The sequence below is a fragment of the Hippoglossus stenolepis genome, chromosome 11 (genome assembly GCF_022539355.2).
Source record: "Hippoglossus stenolepis isolate QCI-W04-F060 chromosome 11, HSTE1.2, whole genome shotgun sequence".
Lineage (NCBI taxonomy): Eukaryota > Metazoa > Chordata > Actinopteri > Pleuronectiformes > Pleuronectidae > Hippoglossus > Hippoglossus stenolepis.
In genome coordinates, this window is record NC_061493.1 from 16,779,861 (window position 1) to 16,802,799 (window position 22,939).

At 41.2% G+C, this 22,939-nt stretch overlaps 1 protein-coding gene across 1 annotated transcript in view; it reads right to left on the reverse strand.

Annotated features, from left to right (window-relative positions):
* The window catches only part of pth1r (parathyroid hormone 1 receptor), a 43,728-nt gene extending 29,565 nt beyond the window's left edge, over positions 1-14,163 (reverse strand). Inside the window, exon 1 of the mRNA XM_035170339.2 lies at positions 13,017-14,163. Coding sequence (XP_035026230.1) covers positions 13,017-13,085 — 69 coding nt within the window. The 5' untranslated portion in view covers positions 13,086-14,163. The remainder of the gene's footprint in view (positions 1-13,016) is intronic.
* Between the last annotated feature and the right edge of the window lie 8,776 nt (positions 14,164-22,939).

Sequence of the window (22,939 nt, forward strand, 5' to 3'; positions counted from 1 at the left end):
GCTCTCTGCAAACAACCAGGACAAGGACACGGTTTGTATAAAACCACTAATTGTAGCTGTCTTCCAAAGAAAACCACTATACTCTGGGCTAATTAGGCAAAAACTTAATCAGCCAAGGTGTCTCTCTCATTGCTCGCTAATGTTCCACCCTTTTGTTTGAATTACTGAAGAGGCGTATTAAAGAGAATGAACCTTGTGTTGGTGGTCACCTTGACTGAAATGCTTTTCACTGGAGCCATTTTAAAACCAACATAATTTAAAATCAAGAGGCAAAGACATGTGTATTGCTGCATAGGAATATACAGAGAATGTATACAAATATACATAGTATGTTGTGTCTAGTATAAAACAACATGTACTATAACTCTGTGCATGACTTCCAGGAAAAAGCGTTTGCATGACATACGAGATAAGTCCACTTCAAACACAAGCTATTAAGGAGGATTAAATCAAAATCACATTGCCGCTTCAATCGAGCGGTTTAATTAATCAAGAAATAATTGTACATTCGGTGACACTAAAAGTAAAAAAACATGAAAAAAACTGTACACAAGGTGCCTTTTGCTTTTCTCTAGCACCAGTATTTAAAGGGGACATAGCATGCAAATTCCACTTTGTTAGTGCTTCTACAGGTTAATGTGGGTATCTGGCATGTCTACCAACCCAAAAACTCTGGGGAAAAAACACTCGCGCGTTTTGTTATGGTTCCTCTAAGTCAGAAACGTCATGCTTGAGCGACTCGATTGAGCTTCCTGGGTTTTGTGTCGTAACAAGGAACTGGAAGTCTCCCTACATGGTCTGCTTTCTCCGCTTGTTGTTGTACCCGTTGAATGTCGGGGTTCGGGGGTAAATGATGGTCTTCATAGCCCCCCACCCCTCTCTTTCTCTCTCTGTCTGTCTGCTTGTGTGCTTGTAGTGGATGGGCAGAGGGGGACATTTAATTATGTGATTGGGAAAATTAAAACTCCAGGACAACAGAAGGGGAATACGTATACGAAAAGTATGGGATGCATATTTGATAATTTATATCATATAAAATATGTAATTTATATCGTTTAAAATCATGGGGGGAGAGGGGGGAGGGGGGAGCTGGCTCATTAGCATTTAAAGGAACAGGCACTCAAAACAGGTCACTCTGTGGAGGGCTGTTTTATACAGGGCAAAAAGGGTGCTGTTTTAAATGATCCTTGTGGTATTTTGACCAAAGTATGTTACAGACATTTCATTAAGACCCCAAGGAACCATATCAACTTGTGGTAAAATGGGCATGCTATGTCCCCTTTAAGTTTCAACCTTTTGACACCACTCTTCAAATGCAGCTCGCAGCTCGAGTGAGTCTATAAAAAGATGCTTTCCGGCAAATCTTATTCTATAAAGCCACTAAATAATGCGGTGAGCCATTAATGGATTAACTTGCAGAGATAAATACAGCATATACTGTATGTGTCCCTTCATGGCTGCATTTAAAGGATTTAATACACATTAGGGACACAAATGTTAATGCATACGTTTGAGGATGAAGAAGATCAGACTGTCTGGTGGGTGAAAGAACATGCGAGCACACATGGGCTGCACTGTAAACTGTGTCCTCCAACTGAGAGGCCTGCTCCTGCCCTGTCAGCGTCATCTTTCCACTTACTACAAGGTAAGGTCTTTGAACCATGTTTTCATTTGACTAGAAATGACTGGAGCTCGTGGGTACGAGGCAGAGTCCGTAGCAGCAGGCAAACAGTGAGAACGTTACAAGTCAATATCTTGTTTCATCCATTGTAAACACAGCAAAGCAACAGTTTGAGAGAATTTGCTTCGCACATCAGTCACTTAGAAGGAACGCGCTGGAACACAAAATCGTCTTTATGGGCTGATTGTGGTGTTTTTTTTCTTTTCTTCTTAATCATAAAATCCTCCACCATCTAAAGCCGGCGGTTAGCACGCTCGCCTAATGACGAGAAGTTCTTATGTTTAAATTTAGACAATATGTCATCCCTGGTGTGAAGGGGCGGTGAACTGAAGCAGAACTTCAAATCCTTGGCACATGAAGGGATCGCGACCAGAGTTTCTGAGTTTTCCCACATCTGCATAATTGTAAGTCATCCAAATTCAAATTTAGGCCACTTAGCACAAAAGCTCTGGCTTGTCACATACTGTATGTCAAACTGAAGCCACAGTGATACCATGGAGATCAAAATGAGCTTCACTATCCCGAAAACTCGAATCCATAGAGTACAACGCAATTTAGCATTTCGTGTATGTAACATTATCCCACAACACTGACACACAAACTCAAAATGATCACATTTGGCAGCAGATGATATTTTAATTCCATGCTAACAGCCTCAAGCTCACTTCTTCCTGATGTTTCCCCAATTTATAAATATATTTTTAAAATTTTCCAACTGATAGTCTTGAGCCCAACCAGCGCTGACTCATGTGACATCACTGACAGTTAGGTGTCAGATATCCTGCAGCCCCCTCTAGAGCTAACATTTTGGAAAAGTGCATTTGTTTTAATATGCTCACACACTGTATATTTGTAATGTAAGTATAACATGCAATACTGCAGCTGGGATACTTTTAATGTCTTTATTATGAGAGTTTATTAAATAACCATTTACTGTTTAGCATAGTTTATCTCCTTTAAAAAGACATCTCCTTTAAAAAGACATTTTGTGGCCATGCATTAAATTATATGCTGTAGATATGCAAATAACATATGGTGTTCTGCAACTCTGCCAATAAATATGAATAGTCTTCTATATCTATTATAGCACATGCTGAATGTAGGTCTTCACTGTGGCCTTCATCCACATGCACATCGTGGAAAAACCCTCATCAATATTAACACATCAAATAAGCTAATTCCACACAGAGCTCCTCTTCATCCAATGCCACATTACACCATTAAAAATAATTGCAGAAATGAGCCACAACCTCTAACGAGTGTTCCAGCGCGAGAGTCAGATGCGAAGTTTGAGGATTAATGAAACTTTCTGGTGAAAATCTGCCAGGTTGTGATACGTACAGCGAATGTATATGTGCTACACTTTAAACATTTCAGTGCAGGTTTGGAAGCAGAATGTGAGTTGGTTGTACGACTGAGTGGCAAGCCCCATAAACTGTATGATCGGTGTAATGCACTACCATGTTTTTTCTGTATGATGATGCAACATGCAACATGCAACTCAACTCCCCAAAATAAATATACAACAAATATACAACAGTTCAGGGTTAGTTGGAGTTCGTCCTAGCACACCAGTCCAGAAAGGGGAACCAGTGAACTTTGATGGAGACCAATATCATCTAAAGTTGGAAGAACTCAAGAAATGATCAATAATGCTTGGAATAAATCCTCAATCTGACCTTTAATCCACAATTTACATTATACCTGTTCATGTTATTAATGAAAGTTTATACAAGTACATTCATATGGAGCAATTTAACTTGAGATCAGTTGAACTATGACTGACCATAACTTTGCAACCACATTCAGGGTCTGGGCTCTAATTGGCTCGTGTGGTAAATGTCATGGAGCTGAGCTAAAGTCCAGCCAAACTTCACACTGTTATCTGAAGTTAAAATTGGCTGAGATTTGTGCTGCGCTGCCATGTGAGGATTTCTTCACTTATTGGTGGAAAATCTGGAGCAGCGAACTGCATACTTATAAAACCATAAGCCCCTGAGTTTTGCAATGAAACTAATAAAGGTCCTTTTTAAGAAGTCCGGCCTCCTCTCAGCCATGAGCCCCGGCCCAAAGTCTGAGTGGCTTCCAAATCACGTAAACTCCTGGATCTGATGTGTGAAATCCTGCCTTTCCTGCTCGTGATCATTTCGGGAATTGACTCGGAACTGTCTACAAACTCCATCCTTGTTGCGTTCAGGGGTTGTAGAACGAGTCTGAGAGCATTTGTGTATCTGAAACTCAATCCCTTCAACAACGGTGGGGGCAGGGCCGAGCAGGATCGTCGGTCAATGGCAAAGGCATCTACGTAGCTGAGAATTTTCACATGTCAACTCGACTGAGCTGCTGTGGGATTCCAATCATATTGCCCGCAAGGAAGTCTGCACCACAATATTGATACAGCAGGTAGCTGCTGAAAAGGGACCACAAAGAACACAAACTCATAATCTCTGGCAATCAATCATCAATGCCCCCTGATTTTTTTGAATTATTGAGTTTTTATAAAATTCTTCTGTCCAACAATGTCAATGGACACGGTCAACAGTCAGTGAGCAGATAAAACCCAGACCTCCTTATCAAAGACTGACAGGGGAGAAGCGGCATGTCTCTGTGAAATGTGTCAAATTAACTTCCCTGAGATAACCATCAACACATACAGGATGTGTCGGGTATTCAGCTGACAAGTGGAAAATGCCTGTCTGCAGAAAGAGGAAAAGGCATTTCATTTAAGACATGTCGACAATGAAGAGAAGAATTATTGAAAGGGGAAGTTTGGGAGTGGAACTATTAGATGTCTGAGCAGCTTTGGCATCGCATACGGCCTCCACTTTGTCAAACTGCTGCTCTTTGCCTTTTGAAGATGCACCATTCACACGATGAGTGACTAGAAATAAGAGGAAAATGCATCATGAAGGCGTCAAAGTCAAACGTCTGACTCTGCAAAAGGAATATTAAATCTGTTTTCCTGTACGACTCAGAGTACTGGCACTTCCACAATGGATGCCTCAGGGGGAAAAAGGCTACATATTCTACCCTAAAAAGAGATTTAGGGTATGTGGGCAGATACAACAGCTTGAGCATGTCCTCAGTTTGCACCAGAACTACATAACAAAGATCGCTCTGAGACGGACCCCCTGGAAAACCCAAACAAGCTTGATCCAAAACACTGTGGTGGCAAGCTGTGACAGCTGAGCTGACAGAGATGGGTCTGACATGGAGAGAGGCCCAACATGTAGCCCAGCATGTAGCCCAGGACAGGACCAGAACAGTCTCCTTCAATCCAATCAAGCTGCAACACATCACACACACTCATAGATATCAGTCCCCTAAAGGTGCCTGATTTCTTTCAACACAATCCATTAATCATATGAATAATAACAGTGAAAAGTTAAAGAAAATGAAAAAAAATTCTGCATCAGTCCGATGATCTGCACCAAAATTGAATGGGTTCTTCCTTGAACCATAACACATCCATTCCCCAAGTTTCGTGAAATCCATTCAGTTGTTTTTGTGTATACTTGCTTATATACAAACCAACAAACAAATAAAAACAATTACGGGGATAAACAAAAGAGGAAAAGAGCTACGCGCCCAAACAGCAGAGCTTTAAGAACGTTGGAGTTCATAGTGCAGAGAGGCACATCATTAAAATATCTGTTAGAAGTGTAAGTTTTTCAGCGAGGTGTAAAAGTGGCATTGAGTTACACATACCCTCACATTCTTCAAGTGGAAAATTTAAGAAAAAAAAAGCAGAGGTCACGGTAAGTCAAGAAAACAAGCCCTTTCCTGAGTCAAACACAGCCACGGTATAACCTTACCATGCTGGTGAAACTGAAGACCCTCCTATTCACACACACATTACGAGTCTGACTCACAGGCCCTGAAAACTGAACAATGTGTCAGTCAATGCAAAGGGAAAGAGAAAGAGATGAGGATGTGTGCTTCTCTGAGAGGAAGTTGAAGAAATCAGACTGCTCCTCAGTTATCTCTGGAATTCCCTCGGCTACTGTAAAGCTCCACAGTGAAATACTGATCATGACGCTGTGTGTGTGTGTGTGTGTGTCTGTGTGTGTGTGTGTGTGAAGGGTATTTTCCCACTACAAGTTGCCTCTGTTAGCCGAATCCCATGCTGATCCCAGGAAATTTCAGGCAAACATGTTAAGTGACCAGTGACGACAGCGAATGACCCATGATCTGCAGCGGCAAGGCATGTGCAGCGGCTTATGCACAGTTTACACCCTCGTGCTGCTTCAAACCGTTTTTTACGTGCTGTGAAACTCCATTACAAAACAGGAAAGGCCCATCTGCTGACATATAATCTCACTTGGATGCAAAAATTACATTTCAACCAAGCTGCGCCCTAAATTACACCCTCTCTCCAACTGTATAAACTGCTGCTGATTTCCATTGCTGCAACTTCCAGGCACAATGACACGATACTTTCTATGCTGAGTGAGAAGAGGTTATTTTCGGTGTGTTCCAGTGACTCAAAGATGTGACGTTTATCTCAAGGAGTGCAGTGTCTAGGGACCATCTCCCCAGAGCTCCAGGCTTCCTGTGGTACGATCTATAACTGGTATTATAAATCTCCACTTTCAACCAAGACCACAGACGTTTTTAAATCCCATTTTTGTTTATTAGAGTTCAAACACAAGCAGTGGTCAGTAAAAGTCACTGGAATCAATGTCAGCATTTAAATGAGGGTTGAACTGTTTTGGATGATTTGTTACTATTTCCAGTATCTAACCCTCATTATAGCAACTTGTCATTAGTAGGTTATAAAGTCCAACAATTATTCTAATGCCAGTCTGGCACCACCTCATATTATGAAGTGATTAAGACTTTTTACACACTGAGACCTGGTTGTAAAGGATTGCAGCCTGCAGGAGTGACATCATTCAATCCTCTTATCCTGTTCAGCAGTGCAATAATGTGAATCCACTGTTTGCACGTACACCAGTCAACACTGGCATTAGTATGAGCTACAGGCACACTGTGGCTAAGATACTGCACGAGGCCTGGTGTGGTCTGCAAGTCAAAAATAGTACGACTTTTAGATTCATTGTGACCAACACATACTCTGATAATATGTTTTTTTATAAGATTTAATTTAAAGTTCTCCATATGTACTCCCACATCAACAAAACAGAAAATCCACAACCTCTTACTAAACAAGGGGCAGACAGAACAAAACACAAAATACAACCGCATTATCTTCGTATCTGATCAACTGAAATAGAATAGGTTTAATATAAAAGAACATAATTATACCTCATATAAAATCATAATATTATATGATCTCTCTCTACTTCCCCTGCATTTCACCCTTCATCAAAAGAAATGACCATTCAAATACCATCCTTTATTCATTTTTATACCCTTTATAGTGCACTTATTGTTTCCCACAATGCATCATGAAAAGTAGTGCACAACCGATGGTCAATTATCGAGTAATATCTACCATCATGCATTGTACTCGCGGCTGAGAGACAAGAGGAGCGGGGGCAGCAGGAACAGGCCGACTTTCGTACAAATGTCAATGTCGTACAAACGACAGCAAAAAAGCCTGTTTCTACATTTAAAGATGGTCATTCAACAACAAGTACGGCTTTCCGACACAGCCCAGGTTGACCAGCTGCCTCTGCTTCCTCTTCAACATTAATTGATTTGATTGGCGCTTGGGTGTTTATTTAAGCATGATTTGATTGGCTGGTACTTCTGTAGCTGCGTGAAAGCAAATGAGCAGCTGAAGCCTCGAATGCTTATGTGTGAGTCCAGCGTATCGCCAATGATAACTCACGGACTCTGATTTGGCTAAAGAGTGCTAATGTTGTATTGAACTGCTACGAACCCAGCAGCTGTACTGTATTCAAACACTAATCTGTATGAAAACAGGAGCTGCAGTAGAAGAAGAGAGACGGGCTGAGTTAAAGTGAGCATAATAAACTGACTGATTACAGCTCTTCAGGCTCTACGGGCAGCCATCGGTGCTGTGTGAGCAGACGGCACGATGACTGATGATGTCAAAGCAAAGGGAAATTCACCACACTCGCTGTGCAGCTAAAACCAGGGTAACGCGATGAGAGACTTGAAGAAATTCAATAAATGTTCAGAGCTGCCTCATCTTTTAAAAGCTGACGTTTCCTCCGCAACAGTAGTTCTGTCGTTTTTGTGATAGAGAGAACAGTCTGAAGTGGATAAAAGGAGACATATTATTATATCAACGTTACTGTCTTTACTGACTTTAGAGGGACCGTGGGAATTCCCTGTTGGATGAAATTTTGTAACTCTAATCCTGATAAAAGCTACGTGGTGTCATTCTTTCCCTGTTTGAAGGATTAGTATCAAAGTCAAAGTAGCAGACATGTCACAACAACCGTTGAGCTGGTTTCACCCTTCCTGCCGGTGTTGTCTACAGTCGAGCAGTATGACAGCTATCAAACAAAAGGCGTGTTGTGTAATCGGGAGGATTTTCAGAAGAAACAATGAGGAACAACAATTTACAATACAATTACAATCAGCAGCAAAGAACGCTGGAACCACAGTACCGCAATATCCCCAACCTGCAGCCCCCGCTGCTGTTGAGCCCTCCTTCATTACAAGATAATTTCACAATTAACAATATAACATGTGTAAATCAAGAAATGATTAACCTATTTGAAGATGGGTCAGGTTGTCTTTTTTTGTTAAATATTACATGTTTTGGTCTTCCAGCTGCACGAGGCAGTGACTGTTTCGGTCCAATCATGATCAAGTGATCACAATTTGGGGAAGTTTAATCAGCTGAAGATGTTTAATTAGCGGACACTGCAGACCCCACTGGCACAATCAAATCAGGGATGTTGGAATATGTTGTTTATCCCCTGAAAAAAAGATGAATGTGGATTTGGAGAATCATTATTTAGAACTGCTTTCAATGTGTGATGTATGTTGTGTGTTCTATGTTTTTAGTGTGTAGCTTTTTATGTTAATTTTAGCATTTGTAAAGTGTCTTTGAGTACTTTGAAAAGGGCTCTATTAATAAAATGTATTATTATTGTTACACCCATAATCGAAATAACAGCATTCATAGCTTTTAAATGCTGTATTCTAGTATTCCTCCATAATCCATAATGTCCGTGAGCCAACATGGTAGCTTTTGTTTCAGATGTGGACTCACATGGTCATATTGGCCAGGTCTGTTAATAAGGAGCTTCTTTATGTTGTTTCACTGTTTTTGTGCAGTGCAGTGCGGTGCGCTCCGATTGGTACATTAGTAGGCAACTTAATACGTCACTGCACCTCAGTCAATACTGCAAAAAGGCTTTGTGATGCTAACAAATCCCAGTGGGGATTGGTTTGACCAAGCATAAAAGCCCACCTCTAATGGATTGATTAAAAAGAAGCCTCATTTGCTCTGGCTAAAATCAGATCAATGAGTGGGTAAAAAAAAAAAACATGCAAATAGCAGACAGCAAAACTTAATTCCTATGTTTTTATGGTTTGAAGGCTTTGGTAATTCACCACCAAAACTTCACTTTGCCACCTAATCAATGCTGACACACCTCCTACTGCTTCTGAGCCCCCTCTTGGGAGCAGTAAAGGTCACACTATGAAGCCTGGTCTTGCATCACACACACACAAACACACGCACACAGAGCCCTTAATAGAACAAACCTTTGAACAGACAAGAATAAAAGAGAAGAAACTAACAGATTATACCTATTGTGTGAGCATGGCTGTGGGACTTTCCTTCAATGAGAGGGATAAGAAATGACACACAGGTTGACAGAACCGTACTCTGAGAGGAGCAAATTGATCCTGGCAGGCCTTTGTTGTTCCTCTGTCTTAATGGGGGCCTGCTCAGAGAGAGAATCAAGATTAAGGCCACGTCCAATCCGTTTGAACTCCCTGAGTAAATACAGCATGAAATCATGGTTACGTGTGCTGTAGGTAGCACTTTGCTGTAGCATCTCGTAACGTGCTAAATGACAACATCAAAGGTCCAATATCTGGTGTTCAAACAGATGAAAGACTGGTTTACTCGTACATGGAGGAAATCAAGAGATTTACTCTAAAACCTTTTACGAGGAAGACATTTGCCTTTAACGTACAATATGTAACTTCGGCCGCTTAGGGGTCTCTTCTCTTCAACTTTTTGGGATAATGTCAGCACTAAAGTCAAAATATATATATCATAGGTCTAGTTGGGGTTTTTTTCGAAGAAGAAATATTACACGTATCTTTGGATAACTACTTGATGACTTGATGAGATCCTATTTATGCAAAGAGACTAGTTACAGGGGTCACACATTATGTCTTACAACATAAGAGGCAATTATGATCAGGATTTTCCTTTCATGTGAAATGTAATTTCTTTAAGAGGTGTCATTTGTTTTTCAAATGGAAATGAATGAGTGTTGTGCGTTAAATTGCAAAACAACTCCCCCTTTGTTTGTGTCCTTGAAAGATGTCTCATTATCTTTTTTATCTATCTTTCCAGCTGAGGGTGTAAAATGTGGGGGAAATGTCCGTTATTGTTAGTAGTGGTAATGATAGTAATTATTGCGAGATTATCAAAACATGTTTTTACAAAATCCTCCATTTGTTATTAGTCATTGATTCTTTGAAATGAATTAAATTATTATAATTGTGTCTTGAGAGACAACAGTTAGAATAATAATCCATAATCCATCACTCAGCCTTACACATGCAGTGGAGACAATTTGTTAAATAAGTCTGCGTGAAGTATATTAAGAAAGGATCACACCGAAGTCTCCACAGTTTTACTCAGTGGAAACCAAATTTATGGAATGGATTCAAGGAGATGCTTCCCTTCGTGCTTCAGACAGACATGAACCCAAACATTATCATAAGTCATGTTTGGGTTCTGTCCAAGGGGGCATGCAGAAATGAATTTCAATATTAAAGCCTACTTTTGAAATACACAAGCAGCTCATGATTTATTAGTGAGATGTTATCTGCTGCCCCTAATTACCACAGACAGATTTGAGATTAGATTATTCCGCACTCTAAACTGTGCTGTGAAGTTCCATTGAGAATAATTTGGCAGAAGTGGATAAAGCTACTCTGAAAGGTGCACGCACTTTGTTCTCTTAACAACATTAACTCTGAAGACTTATAAATCATAAGAGGGGCAGCCACTTGTAAAAAAACAAAACAAGTTATATGACACATTGTTCTCCTGTTACACGTGTTTTGATAAAACTTCGGACTAAAATACTAATTCTATGGTTTCAAATTGATTTATCACGTCAATGGGAATCAAATGAGACTATGTTTATAGGTGTTTTGACACTTATGTATCATTAATGGAAGATTGGGATTATTCTGAAAGATATTAATGAAATTGATGCTTACAAATATTGATTTATCTACGAAGAACCAAGAACCAAGCCACCATTTCTCTTTAAAAGAAAAAAAAATAAGCTCTGGGCTTAAGGTTGTCAACAAGAGTTATTTTCCCCATCTAGTCACAAACTAGTCAAAACTGCCTCGTGCACGACAAAACATGACAGTCGTCACAGTCCTATTTTGTCCTGAGCCGACGCGGTGCTTAACTGGGCCAAGCAGATGCAGATATACAGCTCCTCCAGTGAGGATGCAGACACATGCAAGTCATCACGCAGGAAAACATGGTCATGAGGTATAAATTAAATGCTCAGTGAGGTTCCTGAAAGCAGCGCTTCCGCTTAACAAATGTAATAACTGACTGGGAGAGACAGCCAGTCACAGTGAACAAAGGCTGTATGAGGTAGAGCTTTGTCTGTGAGCTGTCACTGCAGCATGCCTGCTGAGGTGTCAAACACAACGGAGAGATTCCTTGTCTCCTCTAGCATCTTCCAATTCCCTTCAGATAACGAGGCAGGATAACAAGGCGAGAACCAACCAATTCATGGTGTCGCACTGGTTAAGGACATCGTCACTCGCCTGTTGAGCCTCTGGAAAAGTGTCTCAACCCTGTAGTTTGACAAGTGAGTATCTCAATTTGAAAAGCTGAGCATTCTTTCTTTAGAAAGAGACACAGACTTTCCACTCTTAGCTGTGGCTTTCGGTGAAATCAACGTCCCTTCTGGTCACAGTCTGGAAAAAGCGAAAAATCACTTTTTTGTGGACAGGAAGACTAAGCAAACACCAAACTTAAAAACGGGTAAACACCGTCCACAGACAGAGCCTTTTAACGGCTGAATGTTGAATCAGCTATAAATACGCCGCTATGTTATAATTGTTTTCCTCTGCCATCTAAACCAATGAGCCTCGAGGTCCACTGCGGTACAGTGACGGACCACATCACTGGGAAAATGCACTGTACCTCAGAGCCTGGGCGAACTGCCTGTTGAATGCAGAACAGCGTCAGCCAAAACACACAGAACCCAGTTGGTGTGCTGCTCCGCCTGCAGCACAATGCGAGCGTGTGTGCTTTCTGGTAACAGCTATGGCAATATTTGAGAATGTAATTGTAAATCACAATGTCGGGGCAAATGTAAATCATTACAGCTGTGAAGTGGGGGGGAGGGTGAAAACTCTTCAGGTGCTGCTGGAGTTATGAATGAAATATTTACTCCCAGTCTGACTGCAAGTATAGTGGCTTCTGTTCAGGATGCAGTTCATGCATGAGAGCTGTGAAACAATCCGTAGTAAATACAATGTCCCGCCTATGACAGGAACTGGGTTGCAGGCGCTGCCTCACACAAACGCTGCGTTGTATTGTAACTCGGGGAAGATGCATTTAATGGGACGAGAGTGGGATCGCTAACAAACACCAGCTCGTTGTCTGGAACCTCTTGTGAACCTGTTCAGTCCAGTAACGACACTGTCGATATGTGAGTCAATACACAACCCTGTCTCCTGCAATTACAAGCTCACACACATACAACCTATTTGCAATTCAGCCAACGTCCACCGGCAATACAGGCAATTCCAGAAGAAGTGTGACATGCAGACATGCATCATAGACACAATATGAGGAGTGGAGGTGATGTGAGTGCAAAGCTTGAGGTTTCCACCCTTCTGCTCCTCTTGTCTTTTAAGTTGCTTGTGACTTTTAAACATTTAAGCCAATGATCTTTACAAAACCCAAACCAGACAACCAAGATCATAATGTATAGCTCCGATGAGCATATGTTGTATGAATCAATAGATACAAGTAAATATTTGCAGGTTTTGTCTGATTAAATATCCTGGTGTTGGTGTCGTCCTCATTATTGATGCACAAACAGTCACATGAACTCCTGTCAATAAGTCTTTGGACCTGCAGATTCCATTTAACATATTGATTTTTACGCACACACAAAAAAAACAAACACGATTTCATGTTTAAAAAAAAAAAAGGACTTACCAGACATAAACTGCTGAGAAGTGAGATGAGCAGAAAGTCCAGATTGCGGAGGAGCACAGCGGATCCCATCCCTGACCCTGAGGCGGCTCGACCTCGCAGGGGACTCGAACGGACGCTGGTGATGCTCAGATGAAACGACTTTAATTGCTCTGGTTCTCCTGGAGGTCGAGACAGTTGAGTTTCTTCACTCCGTCTGGCCGCGCGACGCTTATGGCGGCTTGTGAAACCATAACTCTGTAATCGCCTCTCTCTGCCCCTCGCTTTAATTTCCTATAATCTACTATATGCTCGGCTCAGGCGCAGCGCCGCTCACTTTATTTCTCTGCATCTGTCTCTTTTTTTTTTTTCTTTTTTTTTTCCTCTTCTGAAATTACATCCACATGTCAGAACTATTTATGTCGCTCTCGCTCTGCGGTGGGAAGTTCAAATGAGTCTTTGTAGGGGAAGAAACCAACGCTGTATTTTTAGGTCTTTTAAATTTCCCCTCAGACTAACTTAAACACTTCAGCATGGAGCCGTGCGCCCTTATGGCTTATTCCAGTCCTCTCCTTCCAGAAAATGTTAGATCAGTGTTTTGGGACAGAAATAAGCACCGGGATGTGTCACTCCATCACCGGTCTGCTGTTGAATTCTGCCCAATTTGATTCCCTGTGACTCATGTCAGCCTCTACACAGACTCGTGCTGACAGGGTTTACTTTCAGCATGTGGCAGTATACAACAATATTGTGACAGAGCAGAGATGCTATTATTTACTTCTCAAAGATTTGGGAACAAACTCAGTCTTTGCACTACGACGCTGCAATTCCCTTTACGCACCGCACACTGCCCCACGCGTTCTCCCTTTACGCACGTCGCTCTCTGAAAACATTACGCGTAAAAGTGCCATTTAGGTTATTTCCCCGAAATCTATCGCGGCGGTCACGCAGCTATACCGAATGTATGAAAACTCCCCCGAACGGGCTCAGTTTACTTTAAGAGGGAGAGAGGAAACGCCAACTCGGCTTCAAGAATCTCTACTTACTATGGAGACACCCTGACGGACCGACAACTGTGTTTCCGCGCAGAGCCAAGAGGCGAAAAGAAGTAGAAGTTTGTCGTGTAGGGAAGCGTCTCCAGATGTGGCAGGCTGCAGGTCGTGTTCACTAGTGAGTATGTGGATGGAAAAGAGAGGGGGGGAGGCGGAGGGAGAGGAGGCAGGTATAGGGTGGAGCGTAGAGGGCTCTCATTGGTGCGCGCTCTCTTACGTTGGAATAAACCACGACTCCGAAATGACATATTTTCTCACCCTTCAAACAAACTCTACATTCAACAGATCGCGGGGCCTTCGCCAAACCACTTTTTTTCCCTGCAGTTGCTCAAAAGTAGCATCTAGTGGGATTGGATTACCGAGACATAATGCAGAGGATGTTCTTTTTATAAAAATGTATCTGCTTCACTCTATAATTTATGTTTAAAAGACATATGGAAATTAAACTCTGGGCAATTTGGCACACAGAGATGAATTAAGCAGGGGGGAAAAAATTAAACAAGGGTTTGCTAAGGTGTGTTCTGGTTTCCTGACACTCCTGACCCTTACCTGTTTATTTACTGTTGTATAAATAATAATAATAATAATAATAATAATAATAATAATAATAATAATAATAATAATAATAATAATAATTGCAAAATGATATACTTTATTTTTCCAAAATAAATCATCTTTTCTACTAATGTCATCATAACAATAGCCTTCATATATATATAACTATAATAGTTATAGTTTTTTGGGGGGGTTTGAAAGGAGTGTTGTTTAAAAAAAAGTTCAGTCAACATCATCAGAGAACTTCCCTATGTGCCACATATCAGTTAAAAAAAATCGACTTTACAAGACGTTTTCATAAAGTGTGAAAAATGAAAAATCACGATTTGTGTTCATTCATTCAGATCATCTCCGTTCACAATCCGCCCCTTTCTGTTTCCGAAGCCTTTCTCAGCCGTGCTGCTCTGCTGCTCAGTCGCTCTGACGTCCTCTCAGGCCCAACTCACATGTGAAGATGTGTTTTATCAAAAGAGAACATGTTTTAATGAGTCCTGCTGGTTATGATCCCACTTCTAAAAGCACTGCACATCACCGGTGCTGCTCTTTCGAGCAGCTACTCCAACAGCTATGAACACAATACAATACAATACCAGGCTTTTTTCTCTGTGTGGTGTCAATAGTGAACACGCACTTAACTGTGGCACTATGAGTGTAGTGGGCTATTAAACCAGGCAGTGCCACAGCTATTACAGCAGAACAATGTGTAACTGAGGACTCCCCTCACAGGCTCTGCTGTTAATGCTGCTCGAAGGGCTTTCACTGCTGACATGTAATGATGGACTGCTGATGTGCACTAAGGCAACATATGAATTATCCAAGGGACAGAATAATGTTCCAGCGTCCAAGTCATTTCACAGCCTTATGTTAGTGCCATACAGAGAGTGGGGACTCGGAACTAAAGCGACTCCTCTAAAGTGTCATTTATTCTCATGTGGAATGTCATGTTGTGATGAGAGCATCGCCACATGATATGACAATATGACATTTTTACTTTGTTTATACACTACCCTCATTACATGTAGAGCACATTTTTATACCTCCACCAACAAGGTTATGTTTTCGTTGCCTTTTTATCTGTTTTTCTTTTTGCAGGATTACACAAAGCCGTTTTTCTTGAACATCGGTGGAAGGTTGAAGAGTGGGCAGAGGATTCAATTAAAGGGGTGGATCAAGGATATTGTGTCACTTTTCCTTAACATTGTGAGTTTAAAAAAAAAAAAAATTAAAAAAAAGCAGAAATCTTTATACAACACTAATATCTATGAACCGGTGAAATTGCAAGACGTTTGCAGAAAAGATCTTCCATTGTTTATGTGTCTGATCTCAACACATCTACATGCAATGTGGTGGTGAAGTGGCCAATTAGCCGAAGCGTAGGTGGGTGCTCTCCGGGTGCCCTTTTGTTGGTGATTCATTCCAGTGCAGTGCCCTTTCTAAACCTACCGATTTTAAATGGGCTGTTGGCTTTGGGCCTGTGGTGATGCTGGTCACCGTTTTCTGTCTGAAACTGTAGAAGTGACCTGCATTCATTGTTCTGCGGCATAAAGAGACGTTCACCTGTTTATTTAAAGTTCAGTGCATGTAGAATCCCAAACTTGAGGATCTGTTGTTGTGAACACGGCGTTGACACGATTGACAATGTCCCTTACGTTGATGTGTCCCAGCTGCAGCTGCTACAGAGCGCTGGTCGCCTGTTTATCAACAGTCAATGTTCAAATCCCACCAAACTTGATACCGCTTTTCCTTGGGCCCTTAAACAGGACATGTTCCAAGTGTGAAGCTGATCAAATAAACGGTTCTCAAGATACGTGAGTCACATACGGACAGTAAGAGAATTCTGGAAATAGTAGATTCTTCGATACATAAATACTCAAACATAAATAATGTGAAGACAGAGCAAAAACAACATTAAGAAACAGTTGAACTCAACAATGGTTTGACCATGAAGGTTTCTTCTCGATCTTTCGTCAGTCCACTGCTCTCCTGGAGACGCCAACAACAGAATTGTTATTCACTTCAAAACAAATCCCACAAATACACCAAAACCAACAATGTGTTAGTTTGTCTCCCAGTGACGTCTGAACATCGCCCTACTCCCTGTGGAACTCAGCCCCGATCCCATTACCGGAGACATAAATCTCTGAAAATGGGTCATGAGTGTAATTCAGCAAGTTTATGTAAAATAAAAAAGGATAAATTATTTCCTAAAACAGGCTTCTGAAGTAAACAATAATTAAATGAGAGTCGGGGATTGTGTATTTGAGATTGACTCAAACTAAACTAAAGATAATTAATAGTGGTTTTTTTCAGAGAATTGTGAGAATCATTGTCGTGTTGTTTGATAACATACATAACATTCTGTAACCTGACAAAAAATAACAATAATAATTCAATCGCCTATTTTGGAGCATTCACTTTCTATCAGTCTGTTTTTGCTCAGTAATTTCAAGGCAGACACAAAAAGGAAATATAATGATTTTAATAATACATAAGAAACCTCCAATGCCAGTGTGACAGAAGCACTTTCCTCCTCGACTTGTCTGAAACTATCTGCTCAAAAAATATTGATTTATTTTGGGGGGTTTTTTCACCACTTCTCTTTTTTTCCTCCCTTCCTTCAAATCTGTGCCCTCGTCTTTCCGAAGTCGTGGTGCCACTGTCACAACATCCTCGACCTTAATGAGTCCCGGCTTGAGTCCCATCATGAGCACGTTATTCCTGGAGCGAGAGATAATGAACAATATGAAAGCTGTCATCCAGACATGTGAGCTTATATTTGCTCATTTGCCGTATAGAAAATCGCACCCCGCCGTGTCTCAACAGGAAACTCCAAATACTGTAAACTGCAAGAGATTAACCGGGGGAAGACTGCGTGCACGGCATATGCTTAATCTCCACTCCATTTCCAATCTGTCAGGTTTTTCCTCTCTCTCTCTGAAAAAAGGAGGAAACTAAATCAGGACAAGCTTTTCTTTTTCAGGCGTTTTCTCTGAATAGTTAAATTCAAATGCACCTTTACTGCCACTATCCCTGGTTATGGCATTCATCCCTATAGGGGAAACATTTTGTACGGTGGCAGAATGATTCACAGTAATTTCGCACCTCGTGTCCCCGTCCTGCAGCCTCCACTAGCAGATTCTTTACAGAAAGACGTCTGATCCTTGACATACATCTGGAGTGATTAATATCCACCGGCTGTAAGGTGCCTGAACTGCTTGGTGGATGCGATCTATGCCTGGTGACAAAACAGATGAGAGCTTACCAACATAAGAACGAACAGTCAGCATGTTCAGGGGTCATTTAGGAGTCACTCGGTAGCAGACAAGTACATGAACTGATTTTCTCAGAGGATCTTGATGCCACTGCGGCATCAACTTACTCATTAGTAAGTCAGTTTGTTGATGCTTTCTTTGCTGATATCACTTGAATGATAGGAGTGTAATGTTGGTGTCTGTGGGAAGGCGGTTAAGGAAGAGAGCTTCACAGGGTTCAGGTTCATGCCCTCGATACCTGGAGAGAAATGTATGGAACACATAGCCCAGTGGGGGGGCTGGGCTTCTTGGTGTTTGTATGATTTTATCAACTCTGCCGAAAAGGAGGTTATATTTGCATCTGCATTCGTTTGTTTGTTTGTTAGCAAGAGTTCACAAAAAACACTCTACCCTTCACATTTTGGATCTGGATCAGAGGGTCGATCCTGGATTTTCTTCACTTTCTTCAACATTGCACAATATGGTCTTTTCCAACACTTTTGTTGTTTTCTCAGAGAGTGATTCTCAGATCTTGATGAAAAAATGTCAGGCATGTTTAAGAGACTGATATTTATGAAACCTGATCTATTAAATTGAAATGTCAGAGGTAGAGGTAGACTCTCTTTTTAGTGCCATTCTGGTTACCTCCACCAGGGGGTTATGTTTTCATCCATGTACGTTTGTTAGTTGGTTTGTTTGTAAGCAAGATACGCGTAAACGACTAAATGGATTTCAATGAAACCTGGTGGGAGGATGTGGTATAGGTCAGGGAAGAACCCTTAAAATGTTAAAATGGTGCAGATTCAGCCTCTTCTTTTTTTTCAGTGGTTTTTCAGTGAATAATTCACGGACCTTGATCAGGAATCTTTAGGGGATATGTATGGATGTGTGAATTTAAAGGGAATGTTTGGCCTTGGCCGAGGTATACTCTCTACTGAGTGCTACTCTGGTGTATTAAAAAAATCGGATAATATTTTCTGATTCAGACGATACACTTGCTTTGGCTTGACACATTGACTGAAAAGCATCACCGTATCCTAAATATTCACAAGAATCCAAGAATGGCGACAGTGAAACACTATATCTGCTTGACGCATTCCTTGAAAGTCTGTAAAAACCCACAGGAAAATGCAAAGCACATGTATGTTCTTGACACATGATGGTTCACATGTGTGATCATTTTCTGGTCAGTTCTGTACTATACTTATGGTTTCATGTAGCGTACAGCACATTACCTCAGATGTAACGATTTCCATTTATACTTTTGGTTTTATCTCTTCCATGTGAACACGTTTTCATGTTTCCACCCACATTCACCTCTTTGGGTGACCCTGTCAAATACATGTGCATATTTCATTTGCATGTGAAAGCTTCACATCCCATCACCACCACCACCACACCAACTCCTGAGAAAAAACACGTGGGGATGGAATTGCAATCACTTCTTCTCCTTCTGTGCTTCACTTCCATTTACTGTACGACTTGATAACGTCACACACACAAACAATCCAACCAGTGCTCTTCCTTTGTCTCAGAACAGGGGGTGAAATCCCCCGAAAGGAAGCTAGTTCCAGCTGGATCGTGGTCAGCTCATCCTCTCTGAGGCGACATGCTTTGTTTTGACAGCCCACCCAATCAGGTCTCCTGAAGGTTTACCCCAGAAATACAGTGAAGGGACACATCCCGTCAAAGAAACTACGTCGCTGACACCCAGAACATGCGTCACACATGGACTCTGCTGAGGTGGAGGTCCTTATGATCCCAAACCTCATTCTTCCACCTTGATGCCTTCAGCTATTGATGCCACTTTGGCTCTGACAGATAAGGCAGCTTCACCTAGCTAATGACTTTTACTGACCTCCACATCACGATAACATCAACAGGTGTGTCGTGACACGTAAAGACACCAGCAACTTGGGTTTTTTTCCACAAAGGGTTTGAAAAAAAATTACAAGTAATTGTGAGCTAGAAATTGAGTGAGGGTTTTAAGTCAACAATGTTTAATAGTGTCAACTGATATAACCAAAGTGTTTGCCATGAGGAAAAAAACAAATAGACAAAACATTCTGGCTGTGTCACTAATGTCAAAGTCCAGTTTACCCATAGAAATACTAGTTTTAAAACCAACACACTGAGTCCATGTAACGGCTGCTGTAGAGCTTTTGATAGAATAACAGGATCTTTCTCATCAGATGGCTTCTCCATATTTATCATGTAACTGAATATGTTCAAATTAAGAAAAATTTGATTCAGAGCAAAATGGAGAATTTCACTATCAGTGCAATATAAACCAGAGACATAGTGAACTGACACATTGCAAATCTTAGGAAACGTCTATAATCATTACATCACCAGCAGAATAATCACATTCCACAGCTCAGGCAAACTGATGAAACCAAAAGAGAACATGTCGCTATTGGGAAAAAAATACATGGTTCACATTGGAAGCTTTAACATCCTCACAGTTAAACTTTGCACCACCGCCCTGAACATATAGATCTGTGTAGAAAACAAACATGATGGACAGAGCAGACGATCAATGACAAACCACAGCACTGGGGCCTGAAGTGACGAGTAACTTTGATGCGGTCTCTGCCCTGTGCACTGAGATCACGACCCAGAAAGTAATTTTAAAATAAACGAGCACTTCCGACTGACTGGTCGGTGCACAGAGGAAATTGGAGTGACTCGGCAGTTTGCAATGTGGCCTCGCAGCAAGGACATCGGATGCGCGGTGACCACTGTTCGCCGGAGGATGGCTGCTGACCAAAGTCAAAGTAAGAAAATGAGACGTCTCCAAGAGGATCAATATGTATAATGAACCTCAATAAGTCTTTTTTTTTCTTCTCCACTCAATAAAGAAGTAAGCTGTGCGGCAGGGGACAGGCAGATAATAAGAGAGGCGAGGGAGGATGGGGTTATAATGAAATGAACATGATAAGTCATCTATACCGAATGTGTGAAGATGCTTTAATCCAAGGTTGTTCCAGAGCAACAAATCACTCCATTCCTCTGTGTAAATACATTATTAAGAGAAGTAAAAACATTCCATGGTGAAACTAGGGAATAGATGAAAACAGTAGAGGACAAGTAGCAGTGTTCACTTCCAGCTAGTTCCACTGTGACCAAAAGAGGGCGCTGTGGCTCAGCTGCCGGGTTTGCTGCTGGTGTTTGGACAGCACAGAAGTTGTCAGTTTATAAATTGGGCCTGTGGGCTGAGATCCTGCCCTTGAATAAATAATACTTCCTCCTCTGTTCGTCTAATCTTTGATGCACAAACTTTCTGTCTGAGGATAGCGGCTGATGTTAGAGCTGGTTAATTGCTTGTGAAAGAATGGAACCAGGAATCGTTAAATCTAGGACGTTAAAGTTTGAACTGCATGTTGGACCCTGGCGGAGCGCGCACGCTCACAAACACCCACATAAACAGGAGGAGCAGCATTAATGTTGTTTATTAAGGCTAAAATGCTTGTTACAGAAATCCTGCTGTGATTCCCCCAAAAGGCAGCGTGTATATTATCTTTGCAAAATAACAATTTCTGCCAAACAACATGGCTGCACAGTCTATGTTGGAGCGTGGCCCGTGCAGATTGGCACCATCACCACTTCTCCACGCTGGACTGGAAACCACATCGGGTCCTACTTGGACACGGGACAGTTTAATTACACGCCCGCTGCCTTCACTGGCTGATTTGATAATGAACACGTCACAGCTACCAGGAATCCAGCTGGTGTATTAACCCCCTTATTGGTATTAGCATTGGCATGGACACACTGTATCCTGAGTGCTGGTAAACGACAGCGGGGCAGTGTCGCCACAGCTCCACAGAGAGGTAATACAGAGCCATCGGGGAGTTTCAGTGTGTTGATGCAGTCACAGAGCGCTGCGTTCACTCGATACCGCTGTTTAAAGCAATCTGAACGTAAATAATAAATGAGCCAAGACTGGAACCTGCAACCACCTCTGATTGGCAGATGGGTTTTTAAACAGGTGGCAACATCAGACTAAATCCGTTTCCAAGATACTAATAGTTGCTTTAGGTCAGATTTTTTATTTTTCATGTTTTCTTTTCCTGCGTAACAGGCTGGTATATTTAAACAGTGATCAACTGGGAAACAGACAAAATGCTGTGTTTGACTCTGAATGTATGTCAGTAAAAATAAATTGACATTTTGTAAATAAAACCATTCCAAGATATCAAGTTTATGATATTATTATTGGCATCCAAAGCTAATTTATGTAGCTCAAATGGCTCTGTTTACATCTACGATGATTAATGCTCATATAGTTTGACAGTGAATTATAATTATACAAATTAGCCAAGAGTATTTTTTTCTTTAAACAAACAGTTGGAAACAGCAAAGTTTATGAACTCGGCCGAGGAGGTTATGTTTTCACCCGTGTCCGTTTGATTGTGAACAACATTACACATAAACAACTGGACGGATTGCTACACAAATTTGGGGAAAGGTGTGATATAGGTCAGTGGTGAACCCATTCAATTTTGGTGCAGATCTACAGTGGATCCAGGAATTTATTTCGGTTTTTAACATTGTGAGATTTTTTACCAGGGAAGGATTCATGTATCTCGATTTTTTTTTTTATCGGCACATTTAGGCAACTGATGGAAAGTTGTGTGGCTATGTTATCCAGTTATGTATCATGTCTAAGTGTCAAATGTGTATCATGTAATGTTAAATGTCCCCAGATGCTTATCATGAGCATCTAATATTCAAACATGCTGCTACAGAAAACTTGCATTTAGCCTCCATTGAATTTCACATGCACAGAAAGACGTGCCGATAAACAGCTCGCAGTTTTGACATGAATAATGCAAACACCCGAGCTGACTCACACTTCGTGATCACTTTGATGTTTTATCTAAACTATTGTCTGAAAAGATTTTTGCATTCTTGTTGCAGAGATTTCCTTTTCATTTCAGGGCTTTGCTCCTTTTCATCAGCATCCACCTCCAGTATCTGAAAATAGGATTCTCCACATCCTCCCTAACTGGATTTCACACTCAGCCCCTTTTGTGTGACATACAGCCGGGTGAGATGTATTGCCTCATAATTGATCTGCATGGTT